An 18,980-nucleotide genomic window follows, 5' to 3' on the forward strand; every position below is an offset into this window, starting at 1 on the left:
ACTGAGCACTCTATCTATTCTCTTTCCTTTTCTTTATTCTTTTACGAGTAATCCTTAGATATAACACCCATTCGAGCAAGAAAAATCAAAACGGTTCACATGGAGTACCATGGATGTTGGGGTGTTAATACCTTCCCTTGCATAACCGACTTCCTTACCCAGCATATCTCTTTCCCTCGAGTTTTATCGATGTTTTCTGTTTCCTTCGGGAATAAATAAAGTTTGATGGCGACTTTGTTGTTTGTTTGAGTGTGCGATACGTTCGGGTATATCTCCGCTAGCTTCAGGTGGTAATGGTTGTTTAATGGAGATGATGATGATGGTGAAACAGTGAGAGGTTATATGGTTCCGATTGGGATCTTGACCGTGCGTTTGATGGGTTGTTGTTGGTGAGTCACAATGGTGACATGGCGGTGATAAGGTTCGACTTATGAAGGTTGATGGAAGTGGTGATGATGTTGTTTATGTGAGTTGTGTTGAGTTTGTTGGAGAAGTTGTGAAGTTCCTAAGAAAAAGAGAGATGAAAGAATTGATTTTTTAAAATCTCAGTTTCCTCCTCCTTCCTGTAAATGAGAAAGAGAGAGTATTTATTAGGGTTTTTTTTCCAAAAAATGCTCACCACTTTTTTTTCTTGATATTTAATGAAAAGAAAACTGAGATATCCCCAGCCACACACTTATGTGTCGCATGTCCATCTCTTAATGGATCTTAATCCTCTCTTTTAGCAACAATACATGTTGTAGCATTATTAGGGTTCTCTCAAAAATGACAAAAAGAACTCTGGTAGATATTTTTAGAATAAAATAAATTAAAATGATTAAAATAAAAGAAATTTAAACAATATTAAATAATCGAAATGAAATCGAAACAAAAACATAAAAAAATATAATTAATGATTACGAACATTTTGACAAAGAAATAAAAATAAAAGGACTCAAAATGAATAAAAATCAAGTGAAAAAATGCTCGAAAAATGAAACTGAATGCACAAAAATGATCAGTGCGAAATAAACTTCCAGAAAACAACACAGATTTTGAAATAAAAAATGTCAGATTAAAAGGCTTAGGTTGATCGAAGTACGACCGAAAAAGTAGTCAAAAAATAAAACGAACACGCCATATTACACTACCCGAACCGTAGATTAAAAATATTGACGTCTGCAAGCTCGACTTTGAAATTTTCAGCCCGCTAATTTCACGTACATTTGAAAACTAATTCAACTGATCTGTCTGTATATTCTAAAATTTATTCTGATTGATATTTTGAACACTATGCGGAGCAAACAAAATGCTATGATGAGTTGATGATGTAGATGTCTTGTGAATGTGTTGATCCATTGATCAAGGAATTGTGAATAGATAATCGGATGCAAAGTAATCAACTCTTAGACTTTTTGATTCTAATTCTCAAACAAAATGACAATCAAAACCTTACAAAGATTCAGATGACAATAATACTCTTGACTGTCATCCCCCTGAACCTCTGAAACTTAATGAAATGGAATGGATGATGCCCTAAGACTAAGAAACCAAGTCTTTTGACTTCTTAATCACTAGACGACTGAATGAATATCACCAAGACCAGATAAAATGCCAGAACTCCTGACTTTTCATCTAAACCCTGATGAATATTTTTGATTAATGGAATGCATGATCAAATGAAATGATTACGTTATGCTAATGCAAGTGAAAGACTTAGGGTAAAATTTAGGGTATGACAAATGCTTCTATTTAAACATATTTAACTAGAGGATATGAAGAACTCTTGTCTTCAAATCGTCATGGTCAGAGATAGTTTAAATACCAAACATACTCCAAAATTCCCCCTTTTATGCAATAGAGTGATATGCTTATGGTTATGGATGATGTGCACTGAGGTTTAGAAATACTATTTATTTCTTAATCATCAGATGCTATGCAACTTCACTGGGGATGAATTTGTTACAAAGTATCTTGTTTGACTGTTCTTCAGACGTTCTTCATTGAAGGTAGACTCTCATAGGCAAGAAAAGATCATATTCAGTTGCTCTTGGGTGAAGACGTCATATTCAAATACTCTTGGCTGAGAACCTCACATTCAACTGCTCTTGGATGAAAGTATCACATCAAAATACTCTTGGTTAAAGAGTTGTATCCAGCTGCTCTTGGCTGAAACCAAATCTGTTGGGAAAACGTGTTTTCTGCCGAGGTTTATTGGAAATCTACTATTAAGATTTACCAGGGTATCTAATTCTGAGACTCATTGAGGTTCATATACCTTTTTCTAAGGTTTATTAGGAAATATGCTACTGAGATTATCTTTGAAAAATACCTATTGTTGAGGTTTACTGGGAAATCTACTATCGAGATTAACCAGGGAATCTACTGTAGAGATCCAATAATGAACATATACCTTCGACCGAGGTCTACTGGGAAGTTTACTGTCGAGATCAACCAGGGAATCTACTACCGATATTTATTAGGGAATCTACTGTCGAGACCAACAGGGAATTTATTGCTGAGAATTACCAGGGAATCTACTGTCAAGATTCATGCTAAAAATATACCTACTACCGAGGTTTGACTGGGAAATCTACTATCGAGATTAACTGGGGAATTTGCTGTCGAGATTCATGCTGAAAAGATACCTATTATCGAGGTTTGATTGGGAAATCTACTGCCGAGATTAACTAGGGAATTTGCTATGGATATTTGATGGGGAATATAAAAGACTCTATGGGGAATAAACACACATGTGACTTACTAGAGATATACTGAGAATCATTCAGTAAAGCTTGTTTGCTGGGGAACTCCTGTCCATTAGGCTTGCTGGGGATATTGCTAACTTGATTAATCCTTGTGAAGAGATGTCCATTTTAGACAAATACTTCAAAGAGACTTGCTAAGGATAATGTTGTTGGGGATACCTTTCTAAGGAATCCTACTGATTGAAACTCGCTTGGTGAGTTCATGAAGTTTGGCTGGAGAAAGTTCCAGAGGAAACTCTGTGGGGAGATATCTATTGGGGAAACCGGGTAGAAATTTCATTGACACCAGAGTTCAAATGGGGAATGTCAATTACCTTGCCGAGGAAGAAAACTCTCCTTGAAAATCATCACCAATACTGATGGTCTTCTGAAAGCAAATTGTACTAAAGAAAATAAATGTTCTACTCTTGATAACATCTCTTGAATCTTGATTTTGCTGAGGATTAAACTAGAGTTCTCTTTGAGGTGACTAAATCCTAGATGAGGCTTATGCATGATCTGTTTTGCAAATCATATACAAGAAGGAAAATGAATGCATGAATGTACGGGTTTATGCATTTTGTGGATATCAATCTCTAATTCCTCGACACCCTTGGCCTTGAACAGTTTTGACACCATGAAGATGGTCTACAAAACTATGACTTCTACTTTAACACCCGATGGGCTCTATGTTGATTCTTGTCTCATGACAAATAGCAATTCCTAACTTGCTCAGATCATGGTGATCATTGAGATGTTTCACACTTTATGAATTGGCTACATTGGGATTTGCACTTAAGCACTTGAAAATGTGGATATACCTTAACTCCAAAACTTGTCGTTCCACAGTATGTTTGGTCTTTAAAATAAAACTTTCCTTGAAAAGGAAATTGACATATGTTTTTCGAAATATAACTTTAAGAAGGCCTTCCCTAGTATTCTTAATCCTTTAGTAGCATGCCCTTGACTGACTGGCTTTTAGACTGACAGGCTCCATTGCACCATGGAAGTGGCATGCTCCAGTACGCGTCTTTGGAGAGACTTGATGTGTCTCAAAGTGATTTCCCTATAATCATTGAATCTTGAAACAACTTGCACCAGGTTGACTTCTCGTTGGATGAATTTCCTTGGCTCTAAGTGCTGATTTGCAAATAAAATTGTTCACTCAAAAATGGTAATTTTAACTCAATGATCATGCAAGTTTTGAAATCAATCATCATTGAAATGATGGGGATATACAGTGAACGGATCATTGGTTTTATTCAAAGTGTGAAAGACAATGGGATATGATACCAATACAGATGATTAGAAAATATCTAGGAGTCAGGTTAACGCAACCTTTGTCGAGTATGCTTTCAAAAGAACCTTGCTTCAATTAGGTCTTTTGCATGTTGTAACGTGGTCTGGTTCATGGTTTTTAAACAAAAGGATATAGGCTCAAAGTTTTAATTTTATCCCACCCTAATCTCCTTGATGATCTCCAGTCCCACATTCAGTTAATTTGACAAACAAATTCAATTTCCAAGAGAACATTGAAGGCGTGAACCTGTTGGCTTAAGAACCAATGATGATCATTCATTTGAGGTGGCAGTCACCTATCTTTGTTTGGTGATCACAAAATTTGATTTTGTCAAGAATTTTGGTGACCCTTTAATTTTTGATATGATGGCCACCTATTTTCATTTTCTATTTCTTTTCTCTTTTTCTTCTTTTCCCTAACTTTTGCCTGGACTGATTCTTTTGAAATCTCAGTCCACCGAGATGCCCTAATTTTTTCCTAAGTCACCTTCTTGGTGTTCGACTTAGCAAACTTTTTTCTTTTCCTTTTTCTTTTTAAAAAGGTTATGACTGCCATATTGTAACACCTCAAAATTTGCCCTCCTCTTCTTGGGACTAGTTTAGCATATTGCATATCATGTGATAATAAGAAGATCATCCTCCTAAGTCTTTCTCAGAAGAAATAGAGGTTAAGAGATTCAAGCCTGAGGGTCTCATTAGGTGATTTTGAGTGAAATTGGATGCTTGCATGTTACTATTCACGTGGTGCATGGCCATGATACATCATTTTCCATTTTTTGCATTTCATTCCAATTATTGCTAATTTTCATTAACCATCACAAATTAGGATTAGCATGGTAATTAACATGGCATATAAATAGTAAATCATAACAGAATTGTTCATAATCACAAATTCTAGATCTAGAAAATTTTTTCCCTCCAAAATTTTCTCTCATTGGAATTCAAATTTTCTCCACACAACCACACATTTTCTTGATAGATCCATCATCCTCATGACATTTGGAGCATGATTCATCCATTTTTTGTTGAATTTGAGCAAGGTTTGAAGCATGTCAAGCATATGAACACATCAATGGCAAGTGCAAATTAAGCAAGATCTAGGTCGTGGCAAGCATCCATTTCTACATCAAGCTTCATAATAAGAGTGGAGAAGGAGATTTGGAGGCTTAGGAAGCTTGGACACACTGTTTTCATCCACTGCTCTTCAAGAGGTTGGAAATTCGAATCTCATAAATCTTGATTTTATGTACATAAACTTGTAGAGCTTTCATCACTGGTTATTCTGATATAAATTTCATGAAATTTGGATGAAAAATGAAGAAGTTATGTTGAATTAAAGTTTAGATCTAGAAACTTATTTCCTTTGATCCAGAAAATAGATGATGAATTAGGCTTAACTTTTATGATATTTGGAATGTACTCATCAAGACCTTTCCAACGGTATATAGTTTGTAAAATTCTGGAAAAAAAAAAGTTGCAGCTCCGCCGTGTACACGGTCGGAGAAGACGACCGAAACTACTGTTCCGGCGTCTGGTGTGGCGGAGAGAGTTATATAGTACGCGCTGCATTTTGTGCTGTGGCAAGGCAGTTTGGCCGAGCGGGTGGCTCAGCGCTTTTGTACCTAGCACTCCCCTGTTCAATTCCCAGGCGCAACATTCCATTTTTTTTTTCCAGCCTTGGCCCAGACGGTGTCGTTTTGGGAGGCGCCTGAACCTGCTTCGATCCCTGGCTGCTGCATTTCCATATTTTACTCATATTTCATCATTTTCCATATTATTTTTTTCATTTTACTCCATTATTTTTCTCCAACTTCAAAAAATCATAACAAATAGGAAATTAATCCAAATTGAATGCCATTTTTTTTCACATGTTCATTAAAATGTCTTCTATTTTTTGGATGTAAATTTATGGAATTATGCCTTGATGGAATTTTAAATGTGATTAATCCTTTGACTATGATGCAAAATGTGACATGCTTCATTCTTTCTATTGTGAAATGCTCAATAATGCTCCAATCACCATGAAATTTTACATGCTAATTCCTAACATGTTGATGGATTTTTGAGGCTTGGTTGTGTATTTTTCTCATTTTTCATTTCTGTTTTATTCATGTGCTAATATGATGTGACAATGTGTGTCACACAATTTGATGCTATACTTGTGCATTTTCATTGCCTTGCCAATTGAGCTCCTCTGATTCTAATTTTTGGTATGATGATTGTATTGGATGTGTTGTATGCTCATAAAAATTTCCAGAATTGTTTGACTCATTTCTGTTTTGATATAGAATTTTCATTCTCAATGATCATTTGTGAGCTTTGAGTTTGCCTTTGCCTTTTCTTGCACATGAAATGGATTTGCTTAATGCTTTTGATTTGGTCCTTTTTAGGACATGTTCATGATTGAATAAACATGCTTTGTGTTGAATATTGGTTGTTGTTTTGACTTTTTTCTCCACCTTTGACCCTAGGCTTTGACCTAGGGGTTGGAACTCACATTTGAGCTTTGAATTTCAGGTTCAAGCATCCAATTTCTATGATTGAGGTTGCCTCATCATTTGAGTGTTGATATTTGCTATTGATTGCTAACATTTGGTTGTTTTGTAGGTTTTGAGGATAGCTCACTTGAGTTGTTTGGCTTACATGTTGTATATTGGGATTGTTTGTTTGTTGTTAACTGTTGTCTGTTTGTCTGAACACTATACTGATTGTTTGGTTGTTTGCACAGGTACTTTATTAGCTTTAACTCATTGCTTGAGTTGCTTTGCTTTGCTTGTGGTTGGCATACCACTTAGGTAACTTCCTTAACTCCATGTAGTCTGGAAGACCTGTCATGTTATTTTGGCAGGCACCTGTCTGAAGCCCTCCTTAAGAGGCAATGTTTGTGCTTGTTTATCTTTATGCCTTGTATATATAAAGACCTCCTAAGTGAAGAGGCATTGGAAGATAAAAGAGATATGCAATCCATCCCCTGCTATTCAGTTGTGTCTTTCATCTTGCTCACACCATGTGTTGATGCACTTTGAATAAAAACCCAAAATCTTGTTGTGTCAGTCATGTGGAATAGAGTCCCACATTCTGGACTCCCACACATTCTTTGATTCAAGCTCACCCAGGCCCGGGTTAAGAGCTATGAGGCATAACCCTCATCTCCATTTCATCTGCTCACCCTAACTCTCAATGTTAGAGGTTAAGAGCCTGACACCTTTCCAGTTGGCTTGTTTGTCGAGGTCGATATGACCCCTTGACTAAAGCCCAACCTTGATTGAGCCCCCTTGGTTGTGTATAGTGTGTGCTAATTGCTTTTGATGTTTATCTGTTTTTCTTCTCATCTCCTTTCTGTAGGAGTCGTATGATCAACTTTCAAGGAAGTTGAATGTACGTAGAGATAGACTTGAGTTGACTCACTGTCTGTGTGAGTCAAACTCTTGTTAGAAACCTTAACCTAGGACTATTGTGGATTACATGACAACTATTAGGCTCGAGTCAGTCTCCCTTGTAGTTTGTTATTTCCCAGTCTCTGGTTAGGATAGAAGTTTCTCCCCTGTTAAGGGGAACTACGTTGCCCTGATCCTCATACCAGATGAGGTACGTAGGCAGGAGATCGTGCGAGATCTCTCTGGGCACCCTTTTCCTTTTTTGCGTGTGTTTTGCTTGACAGCTATTAGGTCCGAGTTCCCGACTCCCTTCTAGTCTGTGTGTTTGCCCTTTTTCTTTTTTTAACCCTCTTATTTGTGTGGAGTCTGACGTAAGTCCAACGATTGGCAGTCGGTTTCCTGTGTTTGTTTGTGTGTTTGAAGTCTGACGTAAGTCCAACGATTGGCATTCGGTTTCCCGTTTGTTGGTTGTTTGTGTGGAGTCTGACGTAAGTCCAGCGATTGGCAGTCGATTTCCTGTGTTTGTTTGTGTGTTCGGAGTCTGATGTAAGTCCAGCGATTGGCATTCGGTTTCCTTGTTTGTGTTTGTTGTTTGGTGTCGGACGCAAGACCAGCCATTGGCAGTCTGTTTCCATTTGCGTGTTTGCTTTGACGTCTCAGCGTCTGTGCGTGTGTTTGTTTCGGCGTGCGTTAGCCGAACTACGAGTGTTCTGATTCTTTCTCTGGATAGGGAAAGATACGTAGGCATAGGATGCGATATCCTAGCGAGCATGTTCCCCATTTCCCCGAACTACGTCGACTCTGATGTTTGTTTCTGACAAACTACGTAGGCCCAGGATGCGACATCCTGCCGAGTCACCTTCCTCCGTCTTCCTTCGCCTGTGTGCTTATTCCAGTGTGTGTGCATTCTTTGAGCAGTTTTTTATCAGCAACCTTATTCTATTCTTTTGAGCGTGGATCCCGTCGAGTACGACGGACGTGAGGGGTGCTAATACCTTCCCCTTGCGTAACCGACTCCCGATCCTTGCAATCTCCGGTCGTAAGACCATTTCCTTTCCAGGTTTACTTCGAGCGTTTCCTTTCCCTCCTTTGGGATAAATAACGCACGGTGGCGGCTCTGTTTGTTTGTTTTTTCCCGCCGGTTATTTTTCGCGGATGCGAAACATATTATTGGTTATTGAGGAACAAACAATATAACTTTGAATTCTTTTATGATTTCTTTGACACTTCTTGATTTGTGTGAAGAAAATCATGTGGTTACCCCTTTTAGGTGTTCAGAATGATTCTCTTGAGATTTGAATGCATCGCCAAATTAACTGAAAATTACCCTGCCCCAGGCTCAGATTAAGGGTTTTTTCGTGCATAAAGAAACACCAACTTCTAGGATCAAAGGGGTTTACGATGGACTATCTCCCTTATATCTCCGATGTTTGGGAGTTGAAATAATGCCTTACATCATCAACAAAGTTTTATTCGAAAGCATACCGTTAGAAATTTTTGGTATTTCATTTTCGTCATTCTCCCTCCAACCTTTACTAAAGCAAAAGTTTAATAAAGAAAAGTTAATGGGAGAAATATATATATTTTTGATATAAATGGAAAAAAGGAGTGAATACGACATGATTGATTCAGAAAATGCATGACCACTTCATTAATATTATCATTGAAATAAAAATAACAATACTTAAAAGCAAATAAACATTCAGCATGCAAAGGAAATTACAAATAAGAATGAAACAACAAAATGATTTCCAACGTTGAGAGTGAGCTTCCATGCTTGATTTGCTAGATTTGGGAAGTGCTTCTTGAAGTCTTCACACTCATTAGGGTAAGGTACCATTCACCACATTATGGCCATAGAAAGTCAACTGCCCTTTGTCAATCATGTATTGTACCTCTTCTTGGAAGACCTTACACTCTTCGATTGAGTGCCCCACCACTCCATCATGAAATTCAAATGGGACCTCTGGGTTACACCAAGGATATAATGGAAACGTCATGGATATAGTCTCTCTGGGAGCTATCAACGAGCTTTAGACCAACTGTGACCATAATTGACTATACATCATTGGGATTGGGTCAATATGGCAAGTCTCTCTTTCCTGCTGGTTTGGAGGTTTGTGTTGATTCTAACGCTGACACTGATTGTTCAGATTTCGAGCATGCTGATTCTGATGTCGATGCTGATGTGGAACCTGAGTCTGCTAATTCGGTGGACCTGCCTAGTTTCGATTATAATTCTGTTTCTAACCTTATTGGTACTGTTAAGGTGCTCGCTATTGATATTGTTGAGGAGTTTGTGGCTGATATGGTTACGGAACTTGACGCTGGAACCTGAGCTGGAACAACTTGTGAATAAGGCATAATAAGATATTGTGCAGCTGCTACATATGCGTACAAAAAGTAAGGCATTGAAGCAGGTGGCATATGTTTTTCTTTCCCTCTTTGAGAGGATATGACATTTGTTTCACCCTCATTCTTTTTAAACCTGTTGAAAGGTTTCTTCACTCCAGCCTGGCTACTTGAGCCTCCTTGAATCTTTCCCCTTTTTAAACCTTCTTCCACTCTTTCGCCCATAATTTCCATGCCAGAGAAACCTAACGACACACTGTTGTTCAGTCTTTCATAGTATTGGCCCTGCAAGATACTCATGAAGATATCAATCAATTCACGGTCTACTAGCAATTGATGCAACCTTGTAGCCAATTCCTTCTAACGTTGCGCATATTCCTTAACGGATTCATCTCCTTTCTAGAACATACCCTGGAGTTGAGTGCGGTTCAAAGATAGGTTAATGTTGTATTTGTATTGCTTAGAGAATGCTTCAGCCAACTCAACCCATGTACGTGTGTTGTGGTGCTTCAATTGCATATACCATTCTAGAGATGCTCAAATTAGGCTGTCCTAGAAAAAATGAATCATGAGCTTTTCATCCTTGGCATATGCAACAATCTTTCAACAGTACATCTTCAGATGGATATTGGGACAACTAAGGCCCTTGTACTTCTCGAAGTAACTATTGCTTCTAGGAATAAGGGAATGAGGTAGTTAATCCTTTATTATCCAGGAATGTGTGGTTAACTTCCTTGACTCCTTCTCCGCACCTTTAAGGACTAGGGACACGTCACTTACCATGTTCTCACACTTCGGGGGAGTTGTCCATGAAGTGAGCAACATATTTGAGGAAAGGGAACCAAATTTAGTAAACAAATGATCAATCCAGAAAATGGGCGATCAGGAAAGCATGGTGGGTGATGTGTTATATCTCTTGTCTCCCACGTTTCCCCTTGTAGGCCCTTCACAAATATACCGATACAAACAAGTAAATGGTGATCAACCCGTTATTGGAGAGGGATCTTAACGAGACCTAATAATCCTTGTCGACGCCCTTCGCACCATGAAGCGAAGAAGAAAATTACACAATGGGAATGATCCCAAATGCTCCATATAAGATTTCAAGTCTCCTAATAAAAACCCAGTTGTTTAGGTGAATCAGGGATTGAGTGATGTTAATGTTATTTAGAATGTAATCCTTAAACACCCATAACGTGATTCCTATTCCTATATCGTTTATAAGCCCCATGTACATTTAGAAGTATACTTCCCCACCTCTATGAGGAAGCCCAAGACAAATTTTCACGCCCTTAACAGAAAGATCTTATAAAACATCATCTTTGTCTCCACTGGTGGATATGAATTATCCTTTACAAAACAAAGCTGACATAACTTCACTATTAAACATCGAGTTGATGTTCTCAACTTCACCAATGAAGCACCTCACATTTATGTTTGAGATCCTCATCATAAATATCACATGTCCTAGGTGATAAGGGGGAAAACAATGTGATTATCATTTCTATCGTTGCACTCAAACTACTAACTTTCAAACATCTATAGCTCAATGAGCTTCTAATCAACCTTATTCAGTGTTGATGTCAAACAAACATGCTTGGTTAATCACTTCACCCATACAGGTCTCGTGCTTGAGGGTATGTGAACTGACATGTCCTTTACTTAATCATTTATCCCTTACATGCCTCGTGCATCAAGGATTGTACACCATCATAATAACTCCACCCTTACACGCCTCGTGCTTAAGGGACTGTGAATTATAGTATTATAAAACAAGCCCAACAAAGGATAACAACCTAGGTCCATTAACTTCTTCACTCGTAATCAATGCGAAAAGTATGTAAATAAGGAAGGGGTAGGTCATATGGCATACACGTGAGAGAGCTCTCCCCCCTACACACACACACACACACACACACACACACACACACACACACACACACACACACACACACACACACACACACACACACACACATACTTTATATACTAAGGTTGATATGTTAGACACATTCTAAGTGAACTAACGTGATTCTCTTAGTCAACAACCAAAATATCCCAAGTCTCATAAGTGAATTTAACCCCTTATATTTAAGGGATGACTCTCCTCATACTTTTCCACTAATGGGTCAAAGTCAGAGGACATGTGACCGAATTTATAGGTGATAGAATTGGTTTTCCCTAGGGGGAATCAAACTTATAAATTTCTTATTCAATAGTTAGGTCATATTTTTCACTCTTTTACATATCAGAACCTAAAGCCATACTACATAATTAATCATGGTTAGGGTACCATCTATTGTATTCATCACAAGTACAACGCCAAAAGCCAAATTTGAGTGTAAAAGGATAAAAATGATGATGTTGTTAGGAAGTTTACACGGGGTGTGCTTGAATGCATCTAGAGCGTATTTCTGCCAAAGTATGGTTTTTTCATTTTGTTCAGGAGCGCCTAAATCCCCCTATTTTGCACCCTAAGTGCTAGATATTGATGAAACTTTAAAAGCGTATTTTTTATACATATTTTGGGTATCTTTTTTGGCTATTTTGAGAAGGGAAGTTATGCCCTAGCATAAGAACATCGACAACACTATTTCTAACATGATTGAAGCAATAAATCTTGAAGAATTCATGTTATTCTTCTTTATTCTCTATTTGTTATTTATTTGTTATTGTTAGCTAAGCCCCTATTGCGGGAATAAGTAGAGGTAGATTAAATCCTTAACTATGTGAGTTATTTTTGTTTATGTGAATGAAATTTACATTTGTTGTTTTGTATATCTCTATTAGTAATGCTTATATTCACTTGGTCACCAATTAATATATTTACAATTCATGATTTGAAATAGAAATGGAATATGTGAATGCTTGATGATATATAATTCATAATTTTGTAGTCTATGAATAAATACAAATGCTTGAAACCATTTGAAAATTAATAACTTTATAGTCTACGAATAAATGTAAATGCTTGAAACCATTTGATAATTTCTATTTTTAATGCTTGACTTTTGATTTTAGATCCTCTAAACAGCATGTAATTTTATAAATTAGAAACCATAAATTAAAAAAATATTTATTCCAAAAAAGTAACAACTAAGCCAATATTATTTTGGATTATTTTTAGTCAGCCAATATTCATCTTCCCAAATTTCTACCAGTCTTGTTGAATTAGTCTTTCTCTCTAAAACTTCTTGTAGTGTCAAAGAATCATATGGAGGAGGAATAGTGCATGGATTTGAATCACTAGGAACCATAATCATTGACTCCTCCATGAACTTCCTTTGTATACCATTTACATCACATGCCATTGTTTCTGAACAAAATTCCACAGCTCCTGGAGGTATACTTGGTTTAAACCTCAAAAGCTTTGCATATTCATTAAGAAGATGAAACGTGTAATCATATACATTGTTCATGTCTAAGTCCTCTTGTATGAATTTGCTAGCAGTCTCCCCTATTGCTTGTGCCTGATAGTTAAATTTAAGAGAATGTAAGACTTATGATGGAACATAACCTACATTGCATTGTTACTAAACTCAAATACTCACAAGAATAAAAGAGAGATACCTTATCAGTATGGTTGTTGCCCCATTCTACAGCGAACTTAAGAGAAGTGCATTTAGTATTGTCCCTAATGGGCCAATAGTGTTGTAATGGAACCATGCCTCTTATGAAAAAATCATGGTAATTGGCTCTTACATATAATGTCATGGAATCACATGCTAAAATGTATTTCTCACTTACGGACCAACCAATTCCTTCTATGTATATCTTGTACCTATGCAAAACCAATAGTAAACATAACATTCAGTCTCTCCATTATTAATAATTTGAAGTATGTAAATTAACACATGAGATAGAAAAAACAACCCTAACTTAAAAGATTATTAAAGAGACTAAAAGGAAACAAAGAAATACACAATATTTGGTAACAAAATTTAGCTAGTTTACTTATCTCTTCGGCGATAAAGAAGATGTATTACCATTTCTATTATTTTTTAATGAAAATATAGTTTACAAAGGACGATTTGCATTAATTCAGCTATAATAGTAGTTTGAGTGCGGTGCAATTAAGTGATTTGCAACACAAGCAAACTGTTACCCTTGATTGTTTTGAAAAACAACTAGTAAGTTGGTTTTACTCATATATAAACTCTTGTCTATCATATGTAATAGACTAGATAATTAATATACTTATCCTTCTCCCAATTTCACTTTTGCATACCTTTAATTCATCACTTATTCTCTTAAGTTCTTTAACATGCAAGTCAAGAAATCCCAACAAATTGGTATCACGAGCACCGGTTTGATCAATAGTTTTCTACAACTGCAAGATGGTGCGTGAGAATGAAGGTCATATTCAGATTTCAAGATGTGCTTGAAATTGTGAATGTTGGCTTCTTAACACTAGAAGCCAATGCAATAGAAGCGCAGAAGACTGCTCATCGCGAATTGAGTAAGAAAGTTAGAAATGATTGTTCTTGATCCATCAATGTGTGGATTTAAACATATTTGAGAAGATAATTGAGGAAGAAACAACTAAGGGTGTGTGAGATACAATCAAGAATCCGTATGGAGATGATGAGAAGTTGAAAAGGTCAAATAACAATATTTGAAGAAACAATACGAGAATACACAATTGAATGATGGCGAGACAATTGCATAATTCTTTTCAAGATTGGTGTTGTTGACCAATCAAATGAACTTTTATGGTGAGAAGATGATTGAACTGCACAAAATTGAGAAGGCGCTGAGAGATCTAATGGCCAAATTCGATGGCATAATCGTGACAACTGAAGACTCAAATGAGCTAATTAAGATGACATTTGAGGAGTTGCAAGCATCATTGAAGGCTCATGAGTTAAGGCTAAAGCAAATAAATTTTGAGAAGGTCACAAAATAAGCTTTGGAAGCCAAATTCTTCAAGAAGATTAGAGAAGATGCTTCAAAGATTAATAAAGGAAAAGAAAAATGGAACAATAATAATGGAATGATGATAATACTGACAAGAATTCATAGATGAGAGTCAAGTAAGCTTCGAGCTTCTCACAACAAGAAATTCAAGAAAATGGATATGAATGAAGTGCAATGTTATTGCTTTCAAAAGTTTGGTCATTATGCAAGAGACTTCTACTTCAGTAAGGAATTAAATGGCAGGGACCAGTAAGAAGCCTAATTTTTACATAAAGGCAACAATGATTCTGAGGTAGTCATACTAATGGCCAACACACATTCAGAATAAGATAAGTCCAATGTAGTATCTTGACACAAGTTACAATAATCACATGGCAGACAACAAAGACTGGTTTATCGAGCTTGATAAATCACTGAGAAGGCCCATTAGATTTGCAGATAATAACATAATTACATGTGAGGGTATTAGGAACATTCTTGTGAAGAGGAATGATGGACAGGAAATAATCATAGGTGATGTGCTATATGTTCCCTCAATGACAAGTAACCAGATAATCTTGGTACAATTGCTTAACAAGAACTATACCACGAGGTTATAAGATAAATAGCTGAAGGTGTTTAATGCATCTTTCAAACTAATCTTGAAGGCACCTCTATCAAAATACAAACATTTAAAATCATGCTCAACATGTTTGACTATAAATGTATTGCATAAACACAAACGAAGATTAAAACTAGATTTGGCATCAAAATACCAAAGCGAAAATGGTGTACAAGAAGAAAATGGTGTCCAAGCCTAATGCACAAAAAGAAAATGGTGTACAAACTTCCTCAAATCAAAATACCAAAGCGATTATGTAAATAATGTTGTGTAGCCTAGAAGATAAGAAAGACATTCAAGCATGACTTACCTATGAAGTAAATGCAGAAGTTCGAGATTGTTCACTCAGAAGTATATGGGCCATTTGAAGTAAAGTCAATGGAAGGTAACAATTATTTCTTGACCTTCATGGATGAATTCATCAAGTATATGAGGATTCAATTGATGGATAAGAAAAGAGAAGTATTCACTAAGTTCAAGGAATTTTAAACACAAAACATGGAGCTTTCTTGCACCACAAGAAATAAGCAGGAGATATCCTGAAGAAATTCAGAATGAGCAATCACAACCCTGCATTTACTGTCATGGAAACATTCATCAAATTGAAGAAGGACACAAATGATGACTTGATAGATGGAACCTTATACAAGCAGATCATTGGCTCACTAAGGTACCTATACAACACTAGACTTTTGTTTTTCAAAATGTGTGCTTGGTAAGGAGATTGATGGAGGAACTATCGTACCATTTACTTGCAGTTAAAATAACCCTCGTATACATTAAAGACATTTCAGTTCAAGGTATACTCATGTCATATCAGAAGAACACAAGAATAAAGGTCAATGCTTATGGATATTCTAACTTAGATTAGGGAGGAGATCAAGAGAACATGAAAAGTACACTAGAGTACTTGTTCATGATGATTGGAGAAGCTCCAATTTTGTGGAGCTTAATAAGCAAGGTATTGTGGTCACATCATCATATGAGGTAGAGTATGTTGTAGCCTCCCACCAAATTTTTAGTTGACAACAAATCAACAATTGATATAGAAAATCATCCAATAAGCCATATAATGAGCAATTATATAGAAAGAACCTATCATTTTCTAAGAGACCAAATTGACAAGGAAAAATTGAAGAATGAATATTGTAAGACTGAGCTACAACTTGCATATATTCTAATGAAGCCATTAAAGAAAGTAGGTTCAAAGGTCTCAAGGGATTGATGATAATGAAAAGATTAATTTATCTAAATTAGGAGGAGTATTGGTATTGTAGTTTATCTATAGTGACAGTTTGAGTTTGTTGCAAGTAAGTGACTTACAATACAAGCAAACTGTCACCCTTTGACTGTTTTGGAAAATAACTAGTTTGTTGGTTTTACTCATATATAAACTGTCGTCAATCATTTGTATTAGACTAGATCATCAATCCAATTCTTCTTTTTTCCCAATTTCACTTTTACATACCTTTATTTCATCACTCCTTTTCTTAAGTTCTTTAACTTGTATATCAAGAAACTCCAACAAGGATGACTTGTTTTAAATATGTTTAAGATTACATCAATTACCTCTACACCATACTGCGAGAGGCGAAGCCATAATCAACTATATGCATGTGCGTGGTAAATGTATCAAATGAGAAAGCTAATTTAAGTAAAGTGAGAGTTGACAGATATTCATATCTCGTATAAAATCAGTTCTGTCGCGGAATATATATTTACATACCTATAGGTGCACTGGTTTCCTATGTTGGATTCTTTGAAACCTTCCTTGGTTTCTTTTATCCAATCCTGTGACACAAACATACATAGAATGAATCAATCTTCATTTGACATGAATTGCAACGAAAAACGTAACACAAAATTGATTAAGAAGAATACTTGTCTGTATAGGTGAGCATTCCAATCATTTTCTGATGTAACATTGCATTTCATAAGGTTTTTCCTAGTTCGAGCAAGATTAGGGTTCCCTTTCCAATAAGCATAAGGTACTCTCTCCTTCCACTTAGTCCTTTTGTTCCCTTCTTTTATATCTTTCAAGAGTCCATTCCATGGCTTTACATTTATCTCAGGCCTGTTTTAAAATAAATAGCATCAATAAGAGAAATTTTCATCAGCCAGATACAAAAAGGAAGTGAAGCTTTTATATAGCACTTACCATCCCCAAAAGGACCAATCAGGAAAAACAATATCCAAGTTCGATTGATCCGAACAATATCCAAACAAAGGCGGTGTCGAAGCATTTGGATCTTGAAACTTTTCCAAACTAATAAGAGGCCTATCTCCACAATTAAACATGAGTTCCAAATCAGGCAACTTTCCAGGATACAATCTTAAAAGTTGCAAAATACCCCACATAGTGAAAACATCTCTCGTTTGAAATGACTTCTTATACTTCTCCACATACATCTTTCCATCCACAATCACAATCTTAAAGTATGTTTCACTTCTTGCTCCCTCCAACATTTCCTTTGTGATCCCTTTATGTTTCCATGGCTTTAGATCTTCATGGATCCATCTAAAGTACGAGGGACAAACACTGCTGTTTCGGTTTGTCGGGTTATGTTTTGTAGGAAAGTAGTCTGTTGGACATGTTTGTGTCTCAGTCTTGTTCACTTTGGTGCATCTAAGTGGATATTCTTGTTTGTTTGTTTGGATGGATGAAAGGTTTTGGTTTGAAATGGAATAACCTGAAATTATGTACTTCAAAAATAATAATTTCGATATTAGTTTCTTGTAAAATAATACAAGAAAAAGCTATGATAATATGCATAATAACTTACATTATTGGAAGCTGCAAAATAACAAATAGTGGCTATTAAGCAAAAGAGAGCAACCACAGTTGTGGTAACTGCTGTAACTTTTGCTTCTCTAGAGAACAGACTCTTCTTCTGAATATCAGAACTTCTCCTGAAGAGTTTCAGATATGTTTCATTCTCCTTGTTCATCTTTGAGTTCGATCAAACTTCATTAACTATTGTTTCTTTCGGTTACTATCTATGAGAAATTTGTACACACATGAGAAAGAGAGAGAGAGAGAGGAAAATTGAATATGGTCCCTCTATTGATATTAGCTTTAATTCCACCAAGTTTAGGTGAATGAATCTATCATAAAGATGTGATTTACTCAAATTTATTTAGGCTCTTTCTGGTAAACTAGCACTTAAGCTATCTTATTAAATTTATAATATTTTAAAAAATTATATTGAACTAATTTAAAACTATGAAATTCCATGAAAATATTTTAATTTCTAACTTAAAATAATAAGAGTAAAATTGAGTAAAAAATAATAATTTTAAAGTTTTATATTACTTAAATTAATTCATCAAAATAGACTATAACTTATGATAAAAATAAATTTTATATTTGTAAGAAAATATCATTTATTTAATATTTTTTTAAGACATATAAATTTATAATGTATAAATTATAAAATATAAATTTAAAAAGTAATATTGTCAAACAAAACCTTGGTATTTAAATTGAATATAGTTGTATTGACTTGTATTGTGATAATTATTGATTATATATAATTAAGATTGATATTGTTTGTTGAATATTAGAATATTAGAAAAAAACTTAATGACTACGTATATATGGTTTTATTTGACTGAGTTTTTCATTTGACTGGATTTGACGGAGCTGATAATTTTAGTTGGACCAAGCATTGGGTTGGTATTTTCTTTCTAAATACTGAAAAAAAAATG

At 35.7% G+C, this 18,980-nt stretch overlaps 1 protein-coding gene across 1 annotated transcript; it reads right to left on the minus strand.

The window, feature by feature from the left end:
• Nucleotides 1-12,763: 12,763 nt before the first annotated feature.
• LOC127135637 (uncharacterized) lies at nt 12,764-18,367 on the minus strand. Its single transcript, XM_051062297.1, has 6 exons — nt 18,056-18,367; nt 17,431-17,975; nt 17,154-17,346; nt 16,999-17,063; nt 13,325-13,535; nt 12,764-13,224 (listed from the first exon to the last, which is right to left on the minus strand). The coding sequence occupies exons 1-6, from the start codon at nt 18,218-18,220 to the stop codon at nt 12,862-12,864; spliced, it is 1,542 nt and encodes a 513-aa protein (XP_050918254.1). The 5' UTR covers nt 18,221-18,367; the 3' UTR covers nt 12,764-12,861.
• Nucleotides 18,368-18,980: the final 613 nt, after the last annotated feature.

The sequence above is a fragment of the Lathyrus oleraceus genome, chromosome 4, assembly GCF_024323335.1.
Source record: "Lathyrus oleraceus cultivar Zhongwan6 chromosome 4, CAAS_Psat_ZW6_1.0, whole genome shotgun sequence".
NCBI classification, from domain to species: Eukaryota; Viridiplantae; Streptophyta; class Magnoliopsida; order Fabales; family Fabaceae; genus Lathyrus; species Lathyrus oleraceus.

Coding starts and splice junctions, on each gene's coding strand:
- LOC127135637 (XM_051062297.1), bottom strand. CDS start 18,220: ATGAACAAGGAGAATGAAACATATCTGAAACTCTTCAGGAGAAGTTCT. Junction 17,064..17,153: donor ATGCTCACCTATACAGACAA/GTATTCTTCTTA, acceptor TTTGTGTCACAG/GATTGGATAAAAGAAACCAA. Junction 13,536..16,998: donor GGAAACCAGTGCACCTATAG/GTATGTAAATAT, acceptor GGTTTTGCATAG/GTACAAGATATACATAGAAG.